Source organism: Acomys russatus, chromosome 30, assembly GCF_903995435.1.
Source record: "Acomys russatus chromosome 30, mAcoRus1.1, whole genome shotgun sequence".
NCBI lineage: Eukaryota > Metazoa > Chordata > Mammalia > Rodentia > Muridae > Acomys > Acomys russatus.
The window spans coordinates 24,661,763-24,688,997 of record NC_067166.1 but is presented as its reverse complement, the minus strand read 5'-3'; the positions used below and the strand labels follow the sequence as shown (position 1 = coordinate 24,688,997).

Genomic DNA, 27,235 nt, shown 5'->3' with positions numbered 1-27,235 from the left:
CCACGCCGGCTTTTTAGGGTAGATTCTGGGTTTGAACTAAAGCCCCCATACCTATCTTGCCGGTACTTCGACAGCTGAGCTGCCTCCCCAGGCCAGGAAAGAGATTTCTGTCTTTATTTTATTTTATTCTTTCTTTGGAGACAAACTCTAATACTGTATAGCCCAGCTGGCCTCGGACTCCCTCCTGCCGCAGTCTCCGGTGGTAGTGGTGTATGGGTTGTTTTGTGTTTTGTTTTGTTTTGTTTTGTTTTTTTCAGGGCTGTTGCTTAAATCCAGGGCTTCATGATTAGACCAAGCAAGCCACTGCATTATATCCACAGCAAAAAGACTGTGTTTACCTTAGTCTGGCCCTGGGTTCCAAAGCCAGTAAAAAATAAAAGCTACTTATTCCAAACTGAATGGAATCATTTAACCACTTAACTGTGCCCAAACCATTGTTTGGTTTATGTTATAAACTTGTTACTGTTTACATTATTAACCTCCAGTTACTTAACCTAATGTTTTAAATATACTGATAGCAGAATTAAGAGACAGTTTTCTAAATTTGAAATCTCTGTGCATATCCACTGATACTTTTTTTTCAGCCACACACATGGTCACACATCACACACACATATCAACTATAAGTAAAATAAATTACTTAGAACTAGTTTTTCCAACATATCTGTTTATTCTGGTGCCTCTATATGTTCCTATTTTGAAAGAGAGAGAGAGCGCGCGAGCGCAAACCAAAAGGCCTAGGGCTACCTGTAGCACTCACACTTGTAATCCCAGCATGCATGAAGCTGAAGCAGGAGGATTGCTGTGAGTTCAAAGTAGTTAAATGATTAACATGCCATGGTCTTGGGCTCAGTTCCCAACACACACACACACACACACACACACACACACACACACGTTAGTGGTAGGGGGTTATTTTTAAATAAACTGGGAAATACAACAGAAGACTGTCCAGGCATGTAAGCCCAAACGCTGCACAAAGAAGAGAAATCTTTCAGCATAATCTTAAATGCCATAGATGATGTTAAAGTCCGTTTTCTCCCAACCCTGGAGTTCCACAGGTTTTTGTCAGTATTGAACTTCTTTCACTATCCTTTCTGTGCCCTGTACTCTTGAATTATGATAGCTCAGCTTTCCATTTTTCTAAAATACTTCTGTGATTAAGTTAGAAAAGTAGAGGCTGGAGAGATGGCTCAGTGGTTAAGAGCACTGACTGCTCTTCCAGAGGTCATGAGTTCAATTCCCAGCAACCACATGGTGGCTCACAACCTTCTATAATGTGATCTGATACCCTCTTCTAACCTGCAGATAAACATGCAGGCAGATCACTGTATACATAATAAATTAATAAATAAATAAATAAATAAATCCTAAAAAGAAAAAAATTAGAAAAGTAAATGTAATTTCCTTAACTTGAATTGTATGGATTCAATCAGTCAAGTTCTGGGTGTGTAAGCAAGGCTCCACCTTTAGAATGGTTGGCCTTTTTATTTATCTATTTTTATATCTTATTTTTTAAATGTATGGATATTTGCCTGTATGTATGTATGTATGTATGTATGTGTACCATGTGTATGCAATACCCATGAAGTCCAGGCGAGACTGTCAGACCCCTTCAGATTGGAGTTGCAGACTCTTGAGAGCTACCATGTGAGTTCTGGGAATCAAACCCATGTCGGTTACAAGAACAGTCAGTGCGTATAACCACCAAGCCATCTTCTCCAGTCTTGTTTATTTTGAGCTGAATACTTCTCCAGAAAAATGTCCTTAGATTTGCATTCTGAAAACTGTAAGCTGGAAATCCAAAAACTCAGAAGACGTCCCTCCCCCCCAACACACACACAAACACACACACACACACACACACACACACACACACACACACACACACACACACAGCCCATGCAGCTGAGAGGATGATGAAGGACAAATTTAGAGCTCCTGATTCAGCAGTTGACTGCTCAGTGTTGACTGTTGATGGCAGCTTTACAAAGAAGTGATGTGGTGTCTTATATTTATGAAAATAGTAGTTATCTTCCAGTGGGGTTACATTGCTCCTGGTATAACCTCTTTGCCATACTGTTCAGACCACTCTCCACAGCTCTGTCATTCATATTATTTGACATTACCTTTGACCCTTTGAGGTAGTCACTTTAGCACTGGAAAATACTTTATTGATGTTCTGTGACATTTGAAAACTGATACATGGAACAGAATTAATGCTTCATATCGCAGCTTGATGTCTATTTTTTAAAATCTACTATTATATATGTGTATGTATTTTACCTGTCTACTGCCTGTGTGCCTGGTGCCTAAGAAGCCCAGAAGAGGGTGTCGGACCCCCTAGAACTACAGATGATTGTGAGACACCACGTGGGTGCCAGAAATTAAACGTGGGTCCTCTGGAAAGAAACCCAGTGCTCTTAACCACTATGTCATCTCTTTGTAGTTAGTGTCTCTCTCTTCAAGCAGCCAGTCCCCTTGAGTCCTCAGACCTTTGGCTAACCATTCATGAGCAAAGTCTGTGGTCCTTTTGATGAGTAACAAGTTGACACTATCCTTTGCTTGGCCATCTCTTCATGAGACTACCTTTGAAAACTATATCTATTTTTATCATCTCAGATGGCACACAGCCTTTTAGAATGTTGGAGCGTTGAGGCATTCATGCCTAGAGCCAGTAGCCAGTACTTTCCACCTTCTGTACACACAGATCTGTGTGTTCTCTGCTTTTAAGTTTAGAGGCCTTTTGTACTGATCTCAAGCAGGTGGCAGTTGAGTGAGATTCATAACTTGTGCGCTCACTAACACTCCTGATTTGGCCATACATGTGCAATAGATTGGATTTAAGATGTGACACCTCATTGTTTGCGTTCTGCACTGCAGCAGCCTGCAGGCTGAATGCCAGAGGAGCTCACTGGGGCTTGTCATGGTAATATTTAAATATGTGTTGCAGGAACTTCCAGTTTTCAGGCATGTGGGTGCCCCAGTTCATTGTTTACTGTGTCGTCATCAGGTACTTGAGTTTCACTGTGTTTTTCTGTGTGTACAGCACCAGGTCAGTAATTTGGAAGATATCAATCAGGAGAGGCAGTGCCAGTGTCTGTCCCTATTTCATGGTTGGTACTCTCTGTATCCCTGGCCTTTTGAACTTCTACAGAGTAGAAGAGTAATGCTCTCAACAGTTTTTACTCATGTTGGCTGTATGTTAAAAACAGTCATGAGTTGTGAACTATAAAGAGATAATTATTTTAATAAACATAAGAGTCACAATAAAGCCATAATTAAAAGTGAAAGGGCTGTATATAGTCAGACAAACTTCAAATGAGACCTGAAATAGTCTGTACACTAAACACCATCGGTCTTTTCTAATATTTAAATTATGCACCACTGTAGAGAAACAGACCCTGTCAAGGGAACCCTGGTGCTGTGACACAACATTGGATTAAAATATATAGGGGTACGTTCGATTCCATGCACCTCATCAAGAAAAGAAAAGACGCTAGGCATGGTAGTACACGCCTGTAATCCCAGCACTCAGGGACGCAGAGGCAGGTAGATTGTTGTGAGTTCAAGGCCAGACTGGTCTACAAAGGATAGGCAGGGCTACACAGAAACCCTATCAAAACAAACAGAAAGCCAAACAACAACAACAACAACAAAAAACAACCAAACAAAACCCTTTTCATTTCTCCATTCATAAAATGGAGACAGGCCTGCCATAGTGGTGCACACCTTTAATCCCAACACTGAAGAGGCAGAGGCAGGCAGACCTCTATGAGTTCAAGGCTAGCCTAGTGTACATTCTGAGTTCTAGGACAGTCAGAGCTATGTATTGAGACCCTGATAGAGACACTAATAATTCTCTTAAGTATGTCACTGGCATATAGGGGAAATTAAATATGTAAAAAACTGAGAACCATATTTTAGTATTTTCTCTTTTCTTTCATTTTTGGTTTTTCAAGACAGGGTTTCTCTTGTGTAGCCCTGGCTGTCCTGGAATTCATTCTGTAGACCAATCTGGCCTCAAACTCACAGAGATCCACTTCCCTCTGCCTCCTGCTAAGTGCTAGAATTAAAGGTGTGTGCCACCACCACCCGGCTAGTATTTTATTTTGCAATAGAGTCTCTTTGATTATTTTTTTTGATATATTGTTTTAGTATTTTTATAATTGTTTATGTATAATTCAGTCTTTGTAGGACCAAAACTGAAGAAGTTGGGGGAGCGGGGCAAAAAGAAGTAGACCAGAGGCCATGAGGGTCAAGAAAACCAGGGTGCTGTGGGTGAAAGGCTGCTAAAGGCGACTGGAAGCACCAGGCTCAGGGCCTTTGCCTCACTCAGATGATACTGACGGCTTCAAAATCTGATTCCAGAAGCAAGAACAGCGTGAGCCACTTACACACTGAGGATGGTAGAGAAGCAAGGTGTGTTGTTTTCATAACTCACATTAAGATATGATTCCTTGGCTAGATATAAGTGCTTGGACAGAGCAACCCAGAATAAAGGCAGGGTTAGATTGGGCAGGCTAAGAAGAAAAATTGTGCTGGTGAGGTATCATACACCTGTAATCCCAGCACTCCCAAAACAGAAAGATCACGGGTTCAAGGCCAGCATGGATTACATAGTGGGTTTGTGACCAGCTTGAGCTGTGTAGGGAGCCATTCTCTCAGAACTTAAGAGATGAGAAGTGGAAGCCAAAGCCGCCCAAACCCTCAGTGCGCCGGCACAGCGCTGTGCCCTCCTCACAGCTCTGCACGCCCCAGCCGCGCTGATACCCGCTCTGCACTCGAGGCAGCTGTGCTGATATGTGCTCTGCGTTAGTTCCCACACACAGCTCCGAAGGACTTCTTCCTAGGTTTCCAGCTGGTGTTGCAAAGTATGACAGTGCAAAGTATGAATGCCTAGTTTCACTTTTCCCTGTGACCTTTTAGAGTTTGTGACTATGACATCAGACATGATTTCTTTCTGGGGTTCTGTTTTATTGTTTTGGTATTTCGTTTTGTTTTTTTAATTTGTGTATAAAGTGGATACATGTATGTTGGCATAGAATAAATACTAACATAAACCAAAGTGTGAATGTATATAATATTTGTTTGGAAATCTGCTTATTTCTTTTGTTTAATACAATTTTTATATATACTATTTTAGCTTTTTAAAAATTTGCTTTTATATGTCTATGTGTATGCATGCCAATGGAGGCCAGAAGAGGGCATCAGATCCCTTGGAGCTAGAGTTACAGACAGTTGTGAGCCACCCAGCATGGTGCTGGGAACTGAACTCTGGTCTCTGGAAGAACAGCAAGTCCCCTTACCCACTGAACCATCCTCCAGGCCCTGTATTATTATTTTTTTAATTATTAGAGAAAGGTTTTCCATTTAATCTAGCACTCAGAAGGCAGAAGCAGGCAGATCTCTGTGCTCCGCAAGCCTGGTCTACAAAGAGAGTTCCAGGACAGTCAGGGCTATTACACAGAGAAACCCTGTCTCCAAAAAAGAGAGAGACAGAGACAGAGAGAGGGAGAGACAGAGAGAGAACAGTTTTGTGAAAAAGATTGATCAGGTCAGTTATTTTAAAGCAGAATTATTGATTATCTCCTATGTGTGACATACAAAGAACGGTAGGATAGAACTCAAAATCAGAAGTTAGAGTATCTTGACGTTTTAGAATTTAGTTTGAGGACATGAAAGCCTAATATTCTTGAGAAGTGAGACAAATAAAATATTATGTATTCAAAGAACACAGAGAAATGACATTAGGCTGGAAGTTGGACCAAGTGGAACATAAGAGAAACTATCTTTGGATTAGCTGAGTTAGATTCCCCACACAGCACATTTTTCCCACACCTCAGTGCACAGACCTCAAGTGCGGCATCCTCTGGGCATGTCCTCCGCCAGGGTCTTGGGATAGTGAGCAGGTTCACTCTCTGACCTCAGCATTTGCGAGTAAGCGGAACTTTCATTTGTTTTCATCTAAAAAGGAACAGTTTAAATAAGTGCCTAATTAGGACAGCATAGGTAGTTTGAAGGCAAGCCCATGGGTTTCACTGTGACAGTCAAGGCTTCTCTGAACTGTGTGGGTTTTCCTGTGACCTTTTGAGCTACAGGACTGATGTAAAGACTAACAAAAGATGAACTGTTACCCATGTCTTCATTACTGCTATTTTTTTTTTACAATGATGGCTAGATGTGTGGGAAGATAAAACTGTGACCTCTCAGCCATCTAGAGATCTATCAGCAAAGTCTGATGGAGAAGCAGCCCCTTGTCCATTAGTGCCTTGCCTTATCGCGTAAACTTCTCCATGAGTGGCAGGCCTGGTAGATCACACAGATTAGGATATGGACTCTGCTGTTAAGTCAACAGTGGGCCCAGGTCAGCCCAGGTCACTTCTCCTGAAGCCTGTCATTTATCCCAGGCACACTGCACTTATTGTTATGATAAAAATGATCCATAGTCCTCACCAGTAGAAGGGGCTGGCCTCTTAATTACACAATAATAACCCATAATTCTTTGTCCTTTAAATCTTGTAAGAGTGCACATGACAAATTTAACTTTGTGTCGTTTTACTCTAGTGTGTAAGTTTTAAATTTAGTCTCTACGTCAGCAAGACATAGGTTTTAAATCTGTACTGGAATACATCTTAATGTCTGTTTGAGAAGACAGTAAAGCAAAGGCTTATATTTAGGGCTGGACAGATAGATGATGGCTCAGTAGTTAAAACAAAACAAAACAAAACAAAAATGTTATTCTTGCAGAGGACCCGGGTTCAGTTCCCTACACCCGTATGACAGCTCACAACCATGTGTAGCTCCAGTTCCGCGAGATCTGACCCCCGTTGTAGCTTCCATGGGCACCGGCATGCGTGGAGTGCACACACATAAAATAGATCTTAAAGAAAGAAAAAAAATCTCATATTTAGATAACTTTATTCCTCTCAAAATCTAATCTAAGCTAACCTTGTTTTTTTAGGCTTCCATGGTCAAAACCTTCTCTGCAACAAGCGTGCTGTGATCCGCCTGTTGGACTGTTCTGTGGGGCGGCATAGTATTTAGTCTTATCCGTGAGACAGATGAGCTTCGCCAGCTTTTGTGCTCCCAAACTATCATTTTCAGCATCCCCAAACCGATCACGCTGAGAACTCTGTAGAGACTTACTGTAGGACTCTAGTTAAAACCTGGGAAGCGGTGTGCTTGATAACGAGGGACAGGTCAGCCCCTCCACTGTCCTGCGCTCGCACTGCAGAGCCCAAATCTCCATTTCCCTGTGCATGCTGACTGTGGGCTCCTTTAGCTTGGCGGTTGTGTTGTTTGCTGGAAAATGAGCTTTTGAAATTTGTAGGGTTGTTGGTTTTTTCTTTTCCCCTCATGTGAAAAATATTTAAATGACGTTGCCCAAAAGGTTCCCAGAGACACAGCATGGCTGACTTTGGGGAAATTTGTAAGCAGGCAAGCTATTTTTAGCTCTTACTCCTTCCTTGCAAACATTTCCTTTTGTTCTGCAGAGAACATTGTTGATCTGTTCCTTCACTGGCAGGGCCCCGCCCACTACGGCAGGCTTCTGGAGAACAGCCCCTTTCTTCTGCACTTGGGGACATAACTGTGTTGGTTCTGTTTGTTCAATTTTAGCTTGAACTCATGAATTACTCACTTGTTCATGGTTTTTCCTGGATATTGAGCGGACCCTCCCCCAAGGCTTGTGTGTGTGTGTGTGTGTGTGTGTGTGTGTGTGTACACGTACACGTGCATTCACATGTGTAAGCCCTTCCCCCAGATTGTGTATGTGTGTTACCTATATGCATGTATGCATCTGCAAGTGCTGACATAGAAATCCTCACACAAGCAAGATTTACAGAGCTTCTAATTCTGTCGTGTTGTACGGTGGTAGCTGGTGGCTTGATTTTTCTCTTGTTTGCACTGTTAGTATCTGTTTAAAAGACATGGTTCATAAAACCATGCTCTTAGCATCACTAGTTCAGAATAGACGATTGCAAAGCTTGACCTTGTGTACACCAGCCTCCTGTTAGGTCTTTGAGAGATCTTCCCATCTCAAGGAACATACTCATCTTGCACTTTAATTCTTCACATAAAGAGTTTGGTAAAGCCTGCCCCCCCCTTTTTTTTAAACATCCCCATTTAAAAGATTTAGTCATTTTAAAATTATACTGTAATTCTTTTCTCCATGTTTCTGTACAGTAACGATGCGTTAGACCAGAGCATCCTTGCTGCAGTTATAAGCTATGGACTCATCTGCTGCCTTCTGTACGACTAAGTCCTTTCCTGCTCCCATCTGGTCCTGAGTCCGTCTTCTGCTCCTGTTCTGCGTAGCTCACCAACAGAAGTAATGGGACTTGCATCACACAACAATGTGGAGATGTTCGTGTGTGTGCAAGTGCACATTTGTACACCTGGGTGTGGAAGCCAGACATCCACCTCTGGTGTTTTTCCTCAATAGTTGTCCACCTTTCTTTGAGACAGTTTCCCACTGAAAACTGTGACTGATCCCAGGTAGATTAGGCTGGTTGGCTAGCAAGACCCTATCTCCTCTTTTCACTTCCCAAGTCCTGGCATCACACGTGTACACACCACCACACCTGCCTGTTTGCCTGGGTGCTGGGATCACGCGTGTGCACACCACCACACCTGCCTGTTTGCCTGGGTGCTGGGATCACGCGTGCGCACACCACCACACGAGTGCTGGGATCACGTGTGCGCACACCACCACACCTGCCTGTTTGCCTGGGTGCTGGGATCACACGTGTGCACACCACCACACCTGCCTGTTTGCCTGGGTGCTGGGATCACACGTGTGCACACCACCACACCTGCCTGTTTGCCTGGGTGCTGGGATCACACATGCGTACACCCCCACACCTGCCTGTTTGCCTAGGTGCTGGGATCACACGTGCACACACCACCACTCTGCCTGTTTGCCTGGGTGCTTAGTTCCTCGTGTTTACACAGCAGAAACTCTACCAAGTGAACTATCTCCTGTGCTTCTTGTATAAAGATGTAAACCATACTGCTCATGTAAGGGCCAGACACAGCCTGACACAGGAAAGTCTTCTCTGGGTGCTGGCTGTTACAGTACTGCATTCGATTGTTGTACCCACAATGTGGATGCAGCCTCAGAATGAGGGAAAATACTATTTCTATGGGGGGGGGTCTTTGCTTCTTTCCCTGTATCATCTGGGGGGGTGGTGCGGGGTCCTCCCTTGGCCTCCTGTCTTAGCAGCCTTCCTATGTGGATTCAGCACAACCATGATGTGAAGTCAAGCAAAGAGTATTTTTGCATAGAGAGGAAGGCAGAATGTGCTGTCATTCTGACATCTGTGCCGGTGCCCTGGGCCAAAAGCAGAACGCTCAGTTATACACTGCTGATTTCCACCCCATCTGCTGCCTTCTCCGTGGCTAAGTCCTTTTCCTGTTCCAGTGTAGAGCCTGGGGTGACAAAGCCTGAGAGAGTGCTGGGATGTGAGGCATCCCAGAGGAAAACAGGACCGAGGTTCAGGGAAACAGGAGGCCCATCCCGTATGTGACCCTGTGGGGTCAGTGCTAACTCTTCTCTGCTGCTAACGGTGTGCAAGTGTTCTGTGGATTAAAAAACACCAGCCTGAAAAGCGAATGAAAATAGGCCAGTGGTCTGTTCTGAGAAATCTCTGTCTTTCTGTTGGGAGCTTTTACAACATCTGACACAAACGTTTTTAAAACTTGGTGTTTAGAACTCTTAGCCCAGGCCCCGTATTGTATTGCTTCTTTCTTTTTTCTTTGTGCATATTAACTCACACATGCAGCTCATTTGCAGGCCTGCCTTCCAGGCCAAGGCTTATTTTCTCTGCTTAATCTGAGAGGTCCAGCTCAGACTTCCCACAGCATGGCTGTCTTAGGATCATGGATATAAACTTTAGAGCACAAAACTTACACACACGCGTACATGCACACACGCACGCACGCACACTAGTCTGGAATGTTGTAAGTTAACTCTTTAACTAATTTAAACTTGAGTAGTTGAGCAACAGTGGTGAATGCCCAGAAAGGCATGTACTGATTAAACAAGATTAACCGACTGCAAGGAGGAGCTTGAGAGAAACTATGTATCCCAGGGAAACTGGTTGCCTTCTGCCCCAGCCCCCAGTGCTGGGGTCAGCCTCCCACAATAGGCAACACTCAGCCACTGAGCTACAGTGCTTTGCTATGATTCTGCCTTGAGTTTTGGTGGGTCTCGTTATAATTCATTGCATGTTTAGTTTTACTCAGTGCTTTGAAAAATACTTTTATGTTTGCTTTCTAGACTGACTTTGCACGATTTAGTGGAACAAATGTGGAAACTGACTTTGTAGAGGTACCATCGCAAATGCTTGAAAACTGGGTGTGGGACACTGATTCCCTCCGGAAATTGTCAAAACATTATAAAGATGGAAGCCCTATCACAGATGACGTGCTGGAGAAGCTCGTTGCTTCTAGGCTGGTCAACACAGGTACGCTTCAGCATTCTAGAGAAGGAAAGCAAGTACGGACTGTTGAGGGCAGAGCTGCTGGCTGTGCCTTCTGACAGACGCATGTTCACTGTAGTAACGTACCCCAGGAGTGCCGTGCGTGGAAGGGGGCGCACTGAGACGCCTGGGACTGAGCCTAAAGGCAACGTTTCCTGTAAGCCTCAGATGGTCGGGATGCTGTTCTGCCTCGCTACCCTTTGTGATGAGTGGTAGTGCAATCGGTTTTCAAATCTCTGACCTTGTGGTAGAACACATAGTTCTCTCTCCAACACATTCTTCAAACGCTCTTAACCTTATTAGGTCTCCTGACACTGCGCCAGATTGTTTTGAGCAAAGTTGATCAGTCTCTCCATACCGATGCGTCGCTGGATGCCTCGAGTGAATATGCCAAATACTGCGCAGAAATTCTGGGAGTTGCAGCTACGCCAGGTAGGAGGGACTGGCCCTGAGTTCACTGCCCTTGTGAGACCTGAGAAAGTCCACAGTCTTACAGGCGGGTGGAGTTCCTCAGAGCTCGGTTCATTCCTTTCTGCTCTCCGTAATCAGACCATAGCTTTCAGATAAGCACACTCTGCCTTAGGAGTTGCCCTGGCCAAATGTGCTTGAAGGAGAGGTGGCTCCAGAGTCCCAGCATTTCAGTGTAATCAGGCGTGAGCAATTGGCCTCCGCCCCAGAACAGGGCCATTCCCGTTTGGCAGCATCTGCCTGGCCCCTCCCTCCCCACACGCACCAGGACTTCCCTGTGATTTTCAGGAAGAAGTTGGCAGAAGGGGCATTTCGGGGAAAAGCAGGAACCTCCTTCATTTCTGACTCCAGTGCCTGTTCAAGCTTTTGCCTGGCAGTTTCTGACCTGCTCCAGTGTTGCTCCTGTGTGGGTCTAAACTTACATGTCTGCTTTTAAGCTGACTGATACGTATGCATTTGGATGTCAGTTGCAAAGTAAACCTCTTCATTAAGGAAATTGTTGCTAAAATGAATCAGACACAGTTGCAGGGGATACTAAGAGTGGCCCTTGACCCATCCTAGCCTCACTTCCTGATCTCTAAACCAAGGAGCAACAGTGTGTCTCTTTGACAAAGTAGCAGCCCAGTGTAGACTCACTTGGTAAACCTCTTCTCACAACACTTTTCATTTTCAGAAATTATCAACCTACCCAAATGCCATTTTAATTTGAGTCATCTGAGATACAAGAAGTGTGGCAGGGGGCTGGGTTTGTACTTCAGCATTAGAATTAGGCTGCGTTTGATTCCCAGCATGTGCTTTTCCCAGCAAAAGATGGAGTTATTGGTGGAGTATTTTAAAGGCGCATTGGCATCTAAGGGCTGACTTTCCCCTGCACTACCGACAGGCGTGGACAGAGCTTCAGAAATTAGGCACTCCAGAGCTGAGGCTGAGCCTCCCTCTGTCCTCCCAGCTGAGCTCCCCAAAGGCGAGCTAGCTAGCTCATGCACTGACTAATTAGCATTTGCCATCACACTAATTGAAATGTATCTCTTTTTAAGGCACAAATATGCCAGCTACTTTTGGACATTTGGCAGGAGGGTACGATGGCCAATATTATGGATATCTTTGGAGTGAAGTCTTTTCCATGGACATGTTTCACAGCTGTTTTAAAAAAAAAGGGATCATGAATCCAGAGGTATTCTATGCTTTTTTACCCCCTTGTATTAATTTTGTAGCTGCCCTTTCTCCCCTAGCTCCAAGTGTAAAATACTTGTAATAGCTAGAGTTTAGTGTAATGAGAATTGTATATTTTTTAAAACACACAAAAACATTATGGGAATATGTTTTTGTTTTAATTCCAGGTGTGGGGATATAGGGCTGTTTCGAAGCAGCTGACTGTGATTTGCCTTGCATTCTGACAGGGGCGTGGTTTTGCCAGCTGCAGATAGTTTCTGGGTGTGTGTGACATTTGGAATTCTGGGTACTTTTCAGAGGCTATATAAATGCTAGAGGCCGAGAGGTGGGTGCTGGTCTGTGGTTCGATGCTGTTGGTTGCAGTTTGATGCAGCTTGTCAAATAAATGAGAAAAGGAGATTCTGATGCAAAAGATGAAACTTACCCCAGAGAACTCAATGCCCCGATCCGCAGGAAGTAGTCTAATGCTAGCGTCGTCCCTTTCCCCTCTGTCCTTTTTTCTCTCCTGTCTAGTGTTAGGGGGTCGAAAGGGAAGAGGTGACGTGTCGGAGAGAGAAAGGAACCAACGAGGTGTCATAACACCGGTTACAGCTTAGAGTAAGGGACTTGGTGGCAGCTTTTAACTTTAAGGCCTGGCATCTTCTCAAATCATCATACATTATTAAATTTCAGTGTACAAGCGATTAACTCTTAATTCTATAGGTTTAAAAAAAGACCTACTGCGCTTTCTTGCTTATTAACATTCCAGTATATTGCATAATTAAAAATTCAAAGCCTTGTTTATGCACTTGAGAGTTTATAGCTACTAGTTTTGACATGTGCCATGCAGTGTTTCTGTTTTATAAGAGGTTGAGAAAGAAAGGTAAACTTCTCCCTGATGCAAATAGCCTCTGTGTTCAGATACTCTTTACAGGTTTCCTTGTACATTTTCTGTGGCCAGCGTACTCGGCCTACTACACAGTTTGTAACCTAAGTGCCTTTGGGGTAACCGAAGATCCTTCATTAATCTGAGCCGTTCCTTCCCATGCACAGTGAGGTGGCTGCCAGCCAAGCCCTCCTGGTACAGACCCCAGTCTCCCTGCTCATCGGCGACTCGACTGTCAATTATGTCTAAGGCTGGTATATTTCCAGTGTTTCTGAGTTCTGTTTGGTTCCGAAATTAGAACAAATCACCCAAATCAAGCTCCCGGTGCTTATTTCCATCAGCCAGCTTGTTCTTTGGGCATTTGTTTCTAGGCTGCGTAGTGCCTCTCTGCATACAGATTGAAATATGCTATATATTTTAGGCCCCCATTTCTCTGTGTCTCCCTCCCTCCAAAAAATCTCCCCAGGCTAGCCGGACCATATTATTCACTGCCAACATTCCCCTCCCCTGCCGCCTCCCCCAGCTTCCTTCTCTGACCTACCCACCCACTCACAAAGCCTGATACTGACTTCTGCGTTGCTTTCAGCCCGTGCCTGGCCCTCACACCATCTCTTTGAAAAGGTGCCCTCAACGGGGCCTTCTGGAAAAGTCCATGTGCATTTATATATACTTGTGTCCTGCTGGCTAACCTGAGCTGGTCACTCAGTGCTGCTCCATAGCCCTGCCCCATTCTCTTTATTTCTTTCCTTCGGGTCCCCCAGCCTCTCTATTCTAGAAGCTTGCCCCTCCCTCTCTTTCTTATTACCTCATCCCCAGAATTCACTGTATAATACAAGACGACATCAAACACAGTCTTCCTTGGCTTTGGGGATTACGGGCTTGTATCTCTGTACTCAGTTCACGTTCCTCCTTGCTTAAGAATTGAGGCAGGAGCCACACCTGGTGGCGCACACCTTTAATCCCAGCACTCTGGGAGGCAGAGGCAGGCGGATTTCTGTGAGTTCGAGGACAGCATGGTCCACAAAGCAAGTCAAGGACAGCCAAGGCTACACAGAGAGACCCTGTCATGGGGCAGGGGGCGGGACTGGGCCAAGAATGTGGCTCAGAAGTAGCTCTGCCCACTTTGACCCATTTATTCCTTCTGGGCATTGCTCTTTAAATGCGTGCCTTCCACACATCATCAGGCATGATGGCACACACCTGTGACCCCAGCGCTTGGGAGGCAGAGGCAGGAGGGTCAGGAGTGCAGCATCATCTCTGGCTACATGACAGGTTAAAGGTGATGAGCTTCATGAGACCCTGGTTTCAAAACAAACAAAAGCATCTTTTTTTTTTTTTTTTTTAATCTGTGCCTCTCAAAAACCATGCTGTTCTTTAAGATTCCACTCAAAAAGCCACTTATGGGACTAGAAAGATGGCTCAGTGGCTAAGAGCATGTGCTGCTCTCATGGAGGACCCACATCTGGGTCCCAGCATCCACTTAATGTCCCACAACCCTCTGTGACTCCAGCTCCAGGGGCTCCAGCACCCTCTTCTGACTTACGCAAGTACCAGGGACAAATGTGATACACACCCATGCAAACAGGCAAACCGCTCATACACATAAATAACCTAGGAATATTCTCAGAAGGTCAGGCACATGTGAGCTTTTCTAGACCATCCAGACCAAAGCGACCCCTTCTGCCCTCCTGAGCAGACTGCAAGCCTGAGCATGTGGCAAAGGTTCTCGGGAGACTTTTGCTTGTGTCTAGATTTTTTTGAGGTAACTACCATATAAAATGAAAATATTCTGTGTAAAGCGTTTCACACAATATTCTTAATGCATGGTTAGAACAGAAACACAGCATGTGCCAATGCCTCTGGCTAGTGAGGTGTCCGAAGGGCTTAGCGTTTCTCTGAGCTTCTCATGGAACTGTGCCTCACTGTATATATAGCCCCCAGGTTGGTGTAGGACTCAGTACACAATAGTTGTTGGGGCATGTCTGGGGAAATGTTTTGGTGTTTTTGAGACAGTTTTGCTTGGTAGCCCTAGCTGGCCTCAAACTAATAGCAATTCTCCTGCCTCGATATCCTGGGTGCTAGGGTTATAAGCATGTACCACGAGCAGAAATGGTGTTTGCAGGAGAAGAAAGGTGAATTGGGAAAGGTCCAAGTATGACCTCGTCCTAGCCCCTGTGCTTAGGAGGCTTGCTGGCGTAAGCACACGCTCCCTCTGAGGTGAGCCAGCCTCTGCACTTCCACTCATCTGGCCCTCCACCCTTCCAGCTGTCAAGGCAGCAGCCAAACCCAGCATCCAGTGGGTCTCGGGCAGCTCGTACATCCTGCAGAAGCAGCCCTGCTCACAGGTTTCTCTGTGCTTTTCAGTCTCCGGCACTTGGCAGGCAGCCAGGCCGCTCCTCATTAGGCGAGGCCAGGAGTGAACTTGGAGAAAGATCCCAACGACGTGGAGCTGTTTCCTGGGATGTTAGAAACAGCGTCCAGCTCCACTGAGTTTCCGGGCACCGTGGCAGCGTTCAGTGGTAGTCTACTCTGTGCAAGCAGGCTGTTTGAGTTTTCCCTTTCCTTTCAAATACTGTTGTTTCTCACGGCCTTGCCGTGACAGTTTGTGTGGGCCTGGCTGGAGAGGCCCTCACACCCCACCCTTGCACCTTTCCCTGCATGTGCAGAAGCTAGAACCAGCTTTTTCAACAGCCATTTGACCCCTCCCCCCTCCTGTAGCTAACACTCTGTTGGTTTTTGTGGGGTAGCTTCACTTTGTTTTGTTTTACAAATATTTACTCTAGCACCTGACTTACAGAATACAAATATTTATCAAAAAGTAAAAATTCTTGGCACTGTGAAAAAGCCTCCATTGTTCCTACAACCGTGCAGAGATAGAAGAGAAGAAACCCTGTTCTTCCAGCATAGGAACCGAGCACTGCTAGTTGTGCGCATCTCAGGCTTGCCGCCAGGCAGCCAGCCAGCCAGCCAGCACTGCAGAAGGCAACGGTGCCTGGGCTGCGCGCCTTTCGTTTCACGCATAGAGGTCAGTTACATAAGCAGAGTAACAATAGGAATTTTTACAGTATACAGCAGTGCCACGCTTGTCTGAAGTCATGGGAATAGTCCATTACAGTCTGTCTCATACACTCTTGCTCAAGGCCTCACACTCCCCAGCATTCCAAGCATTGAGAAGTTAGCCGGAAGTGGAAGGACTCAGTCGCCAAGCACCGGAGAGCCTGGGATCAGGACCACATTGGTCACACTCTCCAGAAGCGCCTCTGCTGTCCTGAAGAGCCTGGTCTGCTCTGAGCACCATTTCATACCCTGGTGAGCAGCGCTGCAGCGTGTGCAGCTCACTGGGAAAACAAACGTGGGGGGTCAGATGTCAACCTGCAGCCTTCTGAATACCAAACGGCAGCCTGGATGTTTTACGGCACAGCTGTCCTCCCCCTGCTTTGGGACCTCTCTCCAACTGTTAGAATTGGCCACTCTCCTGCTGCAGCCTCACACTCTACTACCTGGGTTTTCTCTGTAGTTTTTCAAAATATTATTCTTTCTAATGAGCAAAGACCATATTTCAGCTACTTAATTAGCTTATTATCATTTTGTCCATAAATTCAGGATTGGGAGGTGGTTCAGTTAGTAAAATCTTTGCCTTGCAAGGATGGGGACATGAGTTGGCATCTCCAGTACCTCCACCAGAGACAAGACAAAGGCGGGTGGATCCCTAGAGCTCACAGGCCAGCCCATCTAGCTCCAGGCTTGGAGAGAAACCTGCTCCAAATCCTACAGAAGGTGGACAGGGACTTCTGGAGACATCCAACATTGTCCTCTAACTTACACAGTGCATGTGCACACAAATACAGAAACACGTGTGCACATAGAGAAACACACACACACACATACCTTAAGTCTGTTCCTAGGAGAACTTGGAGAGACTGTTCTCTTCTTCTGTAACTCTTCCTGCCCTGACAGAGGGAGAGCTGCTTGGGGTTAGTGTCCCTTAGCCAGCTCCTGCAGAATGCCTTTAAATTCACCAAATGTAATTTCAAACTCCAGTCCCTAATCTCAGGGCTGGAAAAAACGAGAGCCCTTTGTTTATAATAAGGCAACTTCATTGTGGGAAAATATCCTCAGAGGTAATAGACATTGTGGGCTTAAAGGCTACTTACATTGTGCAGCCAGACTGGTCTTCCTCTCCTGTAGAGAAATGTCCAAGTGTTGTTTCTCGCATCAGCGAAGGAGAAGCTTAGCCAGCTGTTGCTTTAGAAAGAAGTACTGAGAAAATCAAGGTGGTTTTGTTTAGCTGTTGTGTTTCAGTCTGCAGTGTCATAGGAAGATCTTACAATGCAATAGCATATGTTACTATTCTTTAATATCTAGAGTGCCCTACCTGCTGGATATGGTGGCTCATGCCTTTAATCCCAGTGCTTGAGATGCAGAGGCAGGCAGAGCAAGTTCCAGGACAGCCAGGGCCACACAGGGAAACCTTGTCTCAACAAACAAACAAAGCCAGTACTATTTCATCTTTTTCCTTTTTTTTTTTTTTTTTTTTTTTTTGGCAAGGTCTCTCTGTGTAGCCTTGGCTATCCTAGACTCCCTTTGGAGACCAGGCTGGCCTCAAACTCACAGAGATCCACCTGCCTCTGCCTCTGCCTCCACAGTGCTGAGATTAAAGGCATGCGCCACCATGCCCAGCTAAGCCAATACTATTTGAACAGGATTTTAGGCTCATTTCCTGCTGTAATGCTAAGGGAGAGTGTGGATTTTTTTTTTTTTTTTTCCTCCTGGGTATCCCTCATGAATCCAACCCTCCTCTCCACTCTGGTTCACCCGCCCTCCTGTGTGCACCACTGGTTTTTGTTAAATCTGAGCCTTTAGCAGGCTTGGGTTTTACCTGATAGAAGAGACAAAGGAAAGAAATGGGATTGATTTTTTTTTCTTCTGGGCAGAGTCTGACTGCGCATTCTAGGATGGCTTTGCATTTGTGGTCCTTTAGTCTAAGCCTTCCAAGTGCTGGGATCACAGACGTGTGCCACACACTCAGCCAACAGTCTTCTCTGCAACTCTTGAATCCTGGCCAATGCAGGCAGTTGTTTTTGTCTTCTGGAGGGGGCTAGGACCACGTATGTGTCACATAAGCACTCCATACAGGACAAAAGGGCTGAACCCCCCAGGCTTGAGACTGAGTTGTACTAAGCTGTCCAGTCTAGCCTGGAACCTCAATTTTGTACCCAAGGCAGGCCTTAAATTTGTAATCCTCATGCCTCAGCCTCCACATGCCTGTGCCACTGAGCCTAGCTTTCTTTTTTCTTTCTTTTTCCCTTTATATTTTTTAATAGCCTTTTTTGTGTTTCCGCTAAAGTCTTAATAGTCTACCTTCCATTTTGTTTTGAGACAGGTGTCCATTGTTTAGCCCAGACTAGCCTCAAACTCTCCATCTTCCTACCTTGACCTCCCAAGTACTGGGATTACAGATGTGCACCACCACACCCAGGGCCTAATTATGTATTCCTTATCTCCTTTTCTGGGTCAGAAGGCTCTCGTAAAAGAGATTGTTTTATTCACCTTCTCGTCTCTACTGCCTTAAAGTTGTGTGTATCTTGGACCTTACTGTTGAGTCATCACCCCCCCCCCCCAATACTTCTTCCCCTGGTTTGCCCCCCTAAAACACACTGCTACCACAGCATGCTTCTCTCTGGTTCTACTCCATTTCCTTTCTCTCTTCACTAACTGGAGCTTGGTGTGAGGTTCAGATGGTCCCTCTTGCCTTTGTTCCCTCCGTCCCCGTGACTCCCAGCACCAGCCTTCCTCTCTTTCTCACCTTGCTCCTTGTCAAAGGTATCTTGTTTGTTTTGTTTGTGGGTGTTGTTGTTGTTGTTGTTGTTGTTTGAGACAGGGTTTCTCTGCGTAGCCTTGGCTGTCCTGGACTTGCTTTGTAGACCAGGCCGGTCTCAAACTTGCCTCTGCCTCCTAAGTGGTGTGCGCCACCACCGCCACCACTACCTGGCCCTGGTTTGGTTTTTTGTTTTTGTATTTTGAGTGTTGGGTTTTTTTTCTACCCTAGATCACCCCACCCTCAGTAAAAACAAAGGGTGTGCCACAGGGAGGGCATTATGGGCTATGAAATAGCTCAAAGTCCACTTTTCAGACAGGTGGAGGAGGATGCCAGGTGCCCAGACGTCCTGTCTGTCCTGGGCAGGGCTCTCACTCTGCCCCACATTGGAAGGAGGCTAGCCTGACAAAGCTGGTAGGAGCCAGTCCACCTTCCTCCCGGTGTTCTCGTTACTGATGGGTGCTGAGCATCCTACAGAGGGCAGTTACCTTTGCTATGAAATACAGCCCAAAAGGGTAACACTCTTGGTAAAGTGAGGGCCTTCTCCCTCCTGCTGAGCATTCTTCCTCGTTGATAGTGGAGGCGAAGTCTCTTGCGATCTCTTAGCCTCCCATTTTACAGCCAAGGAAGCCAAGGCCAGATGCTGTGTAGCTAAAGTTCGAAGCCACTGTTCAAGCCTGGGCCCGACTCCAGACCGTCTACCCTTGCCTTAGAAACCCTCAGGGTTAGAAAAGGCTTGCACAGTGCCAGAAGACACGCGCTGCCTTTCCAGGATTCTGACCCTCTGGAGACTGATTTCCCTTCGCTGGAGAGCTGATAGGATCTGACTCTGGAGTCTCCCTGGGGACCTGAGAGCTGCTCTCCCTGCCTTCCTGACAGTCCAGTGAATGGCTGGGGGTCAGCATTCCTCCCACCTGTGGCACCCAGTCCTCCCGACTAGGCCCCTCTCTCTGAGAGTGCAATACCCTCTAAAACATGGACTAACAGCTGCTTTTTTCCTTAACAAAAGCTAGGTCCTGTTACCAAAATGACTCTTCAACTCTTCTCAAAGCCTCGTTGTAAGGGAAATGGAGCTATTAAAAGACCATTGCTCTATAATTGAGGAAATTGAATCAGCTTGTTTGGAGGCATAAGCAGAGGGAGACTTTGAGCTGTACAGAGTCACATGTTCTGAGACTAAACAGTGCCCTGCTCTGATGTGGCTCTGAGCCATCTCTTCACAACACTGCACAAGTCTCCTCTGCTGCCTTTGCCTTCCCACTAAACTCTATTGCTTTGTCAGATGTTGCATCTTGGGCTGTTGCCTTACTGTTTTGTTCTTTTTCTGTAATATTTGAGGTATAAATGCCTTTTTCTTTTTTTTCCGCAGAGTCTCACTATGTAGCCTTGGCTAGCCTGGAACTTACTAGGTAGACAAGGCTGGCCTCAAACACAGATATCTACCTGATTCTGCTGGGATCAAAGGCATGCACCATCATGCTTTTTAATAAACAATGGTATATAATAGTATATGTAGTGTGCAGAGCTTGAACATGAAATGTCTGAGGAAAAATATTATTGCCAAGTATGATGAGACACACCTGTCATCTCAGTGTTTGGCAGGCTGAGGCAGGGACATAAGAACTGGAGAGCAAGTACACTATGTAGTTCCTGTCTCAGTAATAAGAACAATATAATAATGGGCAGTTGAAGATGTAGCTCAGTTGAGCGAGTGCTTGCCCGGCATCAGAGACCCCTGAAGTTGATCCCAGGGTCTTGGGATTTGTGCAGATCCTAGAAGCTGAGTAAGCCAGGCATGGCGGTGATGCTTCACCTTTCAGGACCCGCTATGCTATAGAGACGTGTAGATTCACCGCACTGTGCTCTCAACTGTTTGTATATAGTTTAAGTCTCCCTTAATACAAGGTTTTAAATATTTTCATAATTCTATAAAACTAATCTCCATTGCCTGTGCCGTTTCTACACCGCTGTGCCCAGAGAGCCCAGGCTCTCCTTGCTCCACACACTAATTTGAAACAGTGATGAGGGAAATTGAAGGGAAGCGGGTGTGTTTGGTCTGAGGAGCTCTGATATCCTTCCTAGAGTGATGGAGCCTACGACAAGAAACACCTCCATTACTGTTGGAATGACGCTACTACTGCAGACCATCTGGGGAGAACACTTTTAAACGTGTTACTCTTTTCTTTTCCATATCAAAATGGCACAAGCTGAACACAGCTCCAAATCCTCATGGGCACGATAGCCAGCAAGCCCAGTAACAATGGCTACGACGCTTTTCATAGGACGCCCACAAGTAAAGCAGCAGGATTGCTGTGTCCTCAGAGCCGCACTAGCCATGGTCACCATGCTGCGGGTGCTGTGCGGATAGTAGCCACAGAGAGCTCTGTAACACCGAAATGACGCAGATGCAGCTGAGGAAACAGTCTGAGGTTTGCTATTAATGTAAAGCACAACAAACAACAAAAAACAATGATTTTGAGGACTTACAAGATCAACAAAACTCAACGATAAATACAAGTTTTACGTGTTGAGTAGGGCAGTGGCTCTAAGCAGAGGCAGGCAGATCTCTGTGAGTTCGAGGCCAGCCTGGTCTACAGAGTGACGGTCAGGGCTACAAAGAGAACCCCTGTCTTGAAAAAATAAACAAAAGTTCTCAGATGTTGAAATGGTCCTCTGCGGTTGCAGTAGAGTGAAGTGACTGCCCCTCCCCACTCGGCCTCCCCAATAGCATGGAGTACAGGTGCACGCCTCTGTGCCTCGCTTGCACTGTTTAAACAAGTATTTATTAACTCCATGAGGCTGTAGATATAGCTCAGTTGGTAGAGTACTTGCCTGGCCTATCCAGGGCCTAGGTTCAATCCCCAGCATGGTATGAACCAGGAGTAGTGACCGCGCCTGTGGTCCCAGCACTTTGGAGGTAAAGATCGAAGGGTGAGAAGACCACGGCCATTCCTGGCTGCGTGCCACGTCTGAAGCCAACCTGAGACCCAAAAACAGGAACTTCACTTTTTAAATATTTTAGTATGTTGTTGATAGGGAAGTTAAGCTTACATGCGTGCTTCATAACTGTGTAAGTCTTCCTGCTTGGGAATTTAGTGAGCACTGACTTTAGTTGTTTACTCCTAACTAGAATTCAGGGTATCAAATGTGAGCCTGCCTCAGGCACTGGGCCTTATGTAGTTGAGAAGAGCTGTGAGTATGACAGGCCAAAACACAATCATCAACTTACCTAAAATGTTTTGAGGTTTTGTTTTGTTTTGCAAAATTTTTTCCTGTTAATGCTGCTGCATGGTTTTTGTTTTTGTTTTTGGTTTTTTGGTTTTTTTTTTATGTTTATTTACTTTTGGCTTTTCCAGACAGGGTTTCTCTGTGTAGCCTTAGCTGTCCTGGACTCACTTTGTAGATCAGGCTGGCCTCGAACTCACAACGATCCCCCCTGCTTCTGCCTCCCAAGTGCTGGGATCCCAGGCATGTGTGTAAACTTTGTACATGTTGACAACATATCAGAGTGTCAAAAGATCGGGCACATCAGCTGGACGAGTTGCGAGTTACAAGTGATTTCTGCTACACACAGAGACAGTCCCAAGGCTTTATTCCCGGCTCTTGTAGGCGTTAGATGGGTTTGTGTCTGTCTAAGTTAGTGGGTTTCACTCATGTCTTATTTTACATGTTAGTTCACTCTCTGATGGTTTAAACAAGCAGGATCTTGTTTTCCATCCAAGGTGAAACTGCTTTAATCTCTGTCAGTTCCCTAGTTCTCCCTGTACCCAAGAAGATTATCATTCCTATTGGTCAAACCACGTAATAAATATAAATGTGAGTGGTATCTGTTTATTTTATATGTGCGTCTGGAATCAGGACTCACTGGATTCATTACCAGGACCGAGGGGAAGGTCTGACGGGAACTGAGCGGTTCTGCTGTGGGATGCGTAGCAGCTGCTTTCTTTCAGCTTATCTGCTTGCCTGTTTATGTGGATAAAAGCAGGGGAACTGTGGTTTGCTTTAAAATTCCAGACTTCCATCCCTGAAGACTTCTGTCAGCCCAAGTCTCACCCCTCTGAAATGCTTGTCACTGGTGTAGGTTTCTTTGTGGAGTTTTTATTTTTTATGAACCCCTTATTTAAAAAAAAAAAAAAAAAAAAAAAAACATGAAGCCATTGGACAGTAGCCATGCTCCTGCTTGGAGGCTCGCGCAGCCCCGTAGGCTCAGGAAAACTTGTTCTGCTAACCCTTCAGAATCACCGTGGAAACGGGCTAGGGGGCTGTAGGTGTGCCTGCTTGCCCACGTTGTCACCTCACAGCTGAGAATCTAAGGCCTCAAGGCAGCAACAGGGGACAGGGAAGACCTAAGGCTGAAGCTCCAGATCCCTCTACTACGGGAAGGAAGGGGCGGGCTGCGCTGTGAAGAGAATGCCTATGCTGAGCCCGAGCCCCTTTACCTCACCCCTTTCTCTCGCGTCTGGGGACCTGGAGGGTTGCTCTGCCCGTGAGTTATTAGGCATGATGTTTTCTTTTATTAGGTTGGAATGAAATACAGAAACCTAATCCTGAAGCCTGGGGGGTCTCTGGACGGCATGGACATGCTCCAGAACTTCTTGCAACGTGAGCCAAACCAAAAAGCATTTCTAATGAGTCGAGGCCTGAGTGCTTCGTGAACCGGGGACCCTGAGAGCCGTGCGTGACTGGAGGAAGAGCCAACGCCGCCGTGTGCTGCTGGCCTGGAGACTGGAGGGAGTTTTACAAATGAACAGTTAGATTTCTATTGATTTGCTTTTGTTTTTTTAATTTTAAGAATTATACAGATGTAAATGGATTTATAAATACTGTGACCTAAGAAAAGACCCACTAAAAATAATTGTACTATAAAATTTCATAAAAACAGATTTGATTTCTTTTGATAAAAGTTTCATATGAATATAATTTGATTTTTTTACTATTATAATCTAGATAATATAATGTAAGAGGGCTAAGAATTTTTAAACTGAATCACATACATGATATAATTTGATCCTTTTATATCTTGAAGTTTTATACTTGAGATTTCTGGGCTGATAAATGAATCATCACATTCTCTCTGGTAAATATTTTCTCAGAGCCTTGGTCACCTTTGACCCTCTGCCTCACAGCTAAGTGAAACTTTTTGCCTTTGCCGGCAAGTGTCACGGCCAGTGGAATACACCTCAGTCTTTTATACAGTGGCTTCGTGATTCTCAGCTTTCTAACTTAATCATGGTCCCCCACTTAGATTTGGGTTGGGTTTTTGGTTTTTTTTTTTTTTTTTTTCCTTTCTTTCTTTCTTTCTAAAAGTTCAATTAGACAATTTTTTTAAAAATTAGTTTTGAGTCTTGCACTGGAACCCCAATTTCAGGTCCACATGAAAGACATCAAGTCTTTGACTGCAGTCATAAGTGAGAAAGTGGAGTAACTCAGGAGTCTTTTGGATTCTTGTTTCTTTTACTTTCGCTATGGATTTCTTTCTCTTTACTTTGCTTTTTTTTATTTTGTTTGTTGAAGCAACATCGCACCATTGCCAGGTTAGCCTGGAACTCGAAGTAATTCCCCTGCCTCAGCCTCCCAAGCCTTAGGATCATAGGTGTGAGTCACCACATTCAGCTCAAATCTCGTGTTTTTGACAAGAGGTTGTGACTTGACATGTCATAGTGACAAGGGATTGTGACCTTGACATGTCACGGTGCATGGAGGTACTGTGAGCAGAGGCCTTTGACATATCACAGTGACAAGAGATTGTGACCTTGATATGTCACAGTGCATGGAGGTCCCATGGGCAGAGGCGACACGGAGTGGAACGCCACAGAGTACGTGGGATGGAGCATTTGAGAACAGCTGCTCCCAGGTGTTGCGTGGGCAGCCGAGCTGTGGGGAAAGGCTCTCCAGTAGCCTGTTTCATACAGTGACTTTTAAGTGAACCTCCAGATCTCTAGCTCTTTTTATTGGGGCCTAAATTTCCAATTCAGCTGCAGACTAGTAAGCTCACACCATCATTTATTTTAGCTCCAGGACGCTACTCAAAAAAGAACCCCAGTAGGATACTGAGAAGAAAATGTAAATGAACTGTGAACACACTTTGCACCAGCTTCAAGTTGTTTCTCAACGCATACCTGAAGGATGACTTTGCCAGCTGGTGACAAAGTTAGGGCCTTTATGTTCTTTAGACCAAGTGGACTTTGGGTTAAATAAAATATTATATTGTATAATAAAGTTATACACAGCACAGAGTACCAAGAGCTGGCAAACAGAAAGTCTGTGTGTGTGTGTGTGTGTGTGTGTGTGTGTGTGTGTGTGTGTGTGTGTAGTTTGGTTTCTGCAGTGCTGGGCATCAAGCCTCCAACTTCTTCACCCATGACGGGCTGGCGCTCCACTCTCCTCAACTGTTTTTATGGGGGTGTTAGAGACTTTTGGAAGCTTCTTACATCTTTCCCACCCGTACCCCACCCCACCCCCAACTTTTGTTTTCCACTCTCAGACCCCCGCCCCCCCCAAAAAAAAAGAAAAGAAAAAACTTCAGCTTTTTTTTTTATTATTGCCAGTATGTCTCCTTCAGAATAACTTTATCATAAATCTTACTTCACTTGGAAAGGCTAGTAATTGATATGTGAAAGACTGCACACAATAAAGTTACACTATTGTCCATGAGAATGAGCTTACCTTTCTTTTGTGTTTTAATGTTAAGCTTGTATCCAAAAGAGAGCAAAGGCCCAGAGTCCCAGCTACCCAGCTACCCAGCCATCCCGCCATCCCCAGTGTTACCTTTACAGGCAAATGCCACCACTCTCTGCTTGAGTTTATATTTGGCTGAATATTCCTGCATGTTCAATTTCCTCATAAGATAAAGGTTTGGCCTGGACGTGGTGGTGCATGCCTGTCGCAGCACTTGGGAAGCAGAAGTAGGCCGATCTCTGTGAGTTCAAGGCCAGCCTGGTCTACAAAGTGAGTCCAGGACAGCCAGGGCTGTTATACAGAGAAACTCTGTCTTTACACCCCACTCCACCCCAAAAAAGATACAAGTTTGGTACGCCTGTTCGGCTGTGTCCTTCCTCTGTCCTCAAGCTTTTCTACCGGCTATTTCCAGATACCCAGGCGCTGCCCTAAAATGTTCTGCCCGTGATACAGTGTCTGCAGCATGTGTCGTCAGAGAAGCTGTATGCCTCTAAGTAACAGCAGCTGGAATAGTAGCATATGATCATGTTATTAAAACTAAAAGACTCCTTTACTGAGACAGACAAAATTAGTCAAGTCCCATTGCCAGGTCGGGATAAAGCCTCAGTGGGACATGATACTTGGCAAAGAAAAGTCTTGGCAAATTTCCGGCCAAGTTTCAGTAGCTACTCACTGTTTGGCACTTGTGGGGAGGGGCCAGTGGGAAGCACATAGTCTTCAAAGAGTAAACTGGGAGAGGTTTGTATCCGGGTCAAAAGTCCTTCGGGATTCCAATACGGTAAGCTCCTCTGAGGTGGCTTGGGTTAAGCATGACAGTGTTTGGAGAAGGAAGAACTACATAGTGATGACTTTGGAAATAGCCCTCAAGAGGAAAATTCATCCAGAGAGTGAATTCCCTAGTGAATTCTCATTTCAAATACTTGCACAATATGGGAGAGCTGACATCATGTCTAATAATGTTGGAGCGTAAAGATACAGTTAGAAGATAGAAGGCTCCAGTTCAGTGTGAGGAGCAGCCCTGATTGTTGATTGAGAAACTTTGTGCTGCTGTTGGTGAGTGTTCATAAATAATCTGTGGCTTTCAGGAGTGCTACGTACGTCGACACAGGTAAGCTTTGAGGTTTCTTCTGTGTTGATCAGGTGAGAGTGATGAAAGGACACTGAGAAACTGGGCATGGTGGCACGTGCCTTTAATCCCAGCACCCAGGAGGTTGATCGCTGTGAGTTCGAGGCCAGCCTGGTCTACAAAGTGAGTCCAGGATAGCCAAGGCTACACAGAGAAACCCTGTCTCAGAGAGAGGGACGGGGGGGGGGGGGGGAGGAGGGGAGCACTGAAGAGCAGAGGTCAGCTCCCTGTCACCTACATAAAAGCCAGCTGTTGCAGTAGATGGCTGTAGTCCCAGTGCTAGGAGGATGTCAGGTAGATCCCCAGTTCACTGGGTAGCCATCCTACACAACGTGGTGAGGCCCAGGTTCAGTGAAGAGAACCAGTCTCAAAACATAAGAGCAAGACACCACTATCGACCTCTGACCTCTATGTGCAGTCTGGCACACACAAATGCACATAAAAGTGTGCACAGTGCATGTACCTTACACAAACAGAAGAGGCATTGACATGGTGTAGTTTTCCTCATTCTCCACGCAGATTATTTATAGTTGAAGTGCCACACTCTTCTGTAGCTAGCCTGCATAACAATTGTCAGAGCTTCTCAGTTTTGGAATCTGACATAATAGTTAATGTTCATCGTC

At 45.4% G+C, this 27,235-nt stretch overlaps 1 protein-coding gene across 3 annotated transcripts in view; it reads left to right on the top strand.

Moving 5' to 3' along the window:
- Nln (neurolysin) overlaps positions 1–24,074 on the top strand; it is a 48,742-nt gene extending 24,668 nt beyond the window's left edge. The window contains exons 9-12 of one of the 3 annotated variants that reach the window (XM_051172343.1): positions 10,283–10,469; positions 10,788–10,916; positions 11,990–12,126; positions 23,329–24,074. In XM_051172343.1, the coding sequence (XP_051028300.1) occupies positions 10,283–10,469; positions 10,788–10,916; positions 11,990–12,126; positions 23,329–23,463 (588 nt within the window). In that variant the 3' untranslated portion in view covers positions 23,464–24,074. Of the gene's footprint in view, positions 1–10,282; positions 10,470–10,787; positions 10,917–11,989; positions 12,127–15,354; positions 15,581–23,328 lie in introns of those variants that run through there. The other 2 variants (XM_051172344.1, XM_051172345.1) reach the window with 2 other exon arrangements.
- The last annotated feature ends 3,161 nt before the right edge of the window (positions 24,075–27,235 follow it).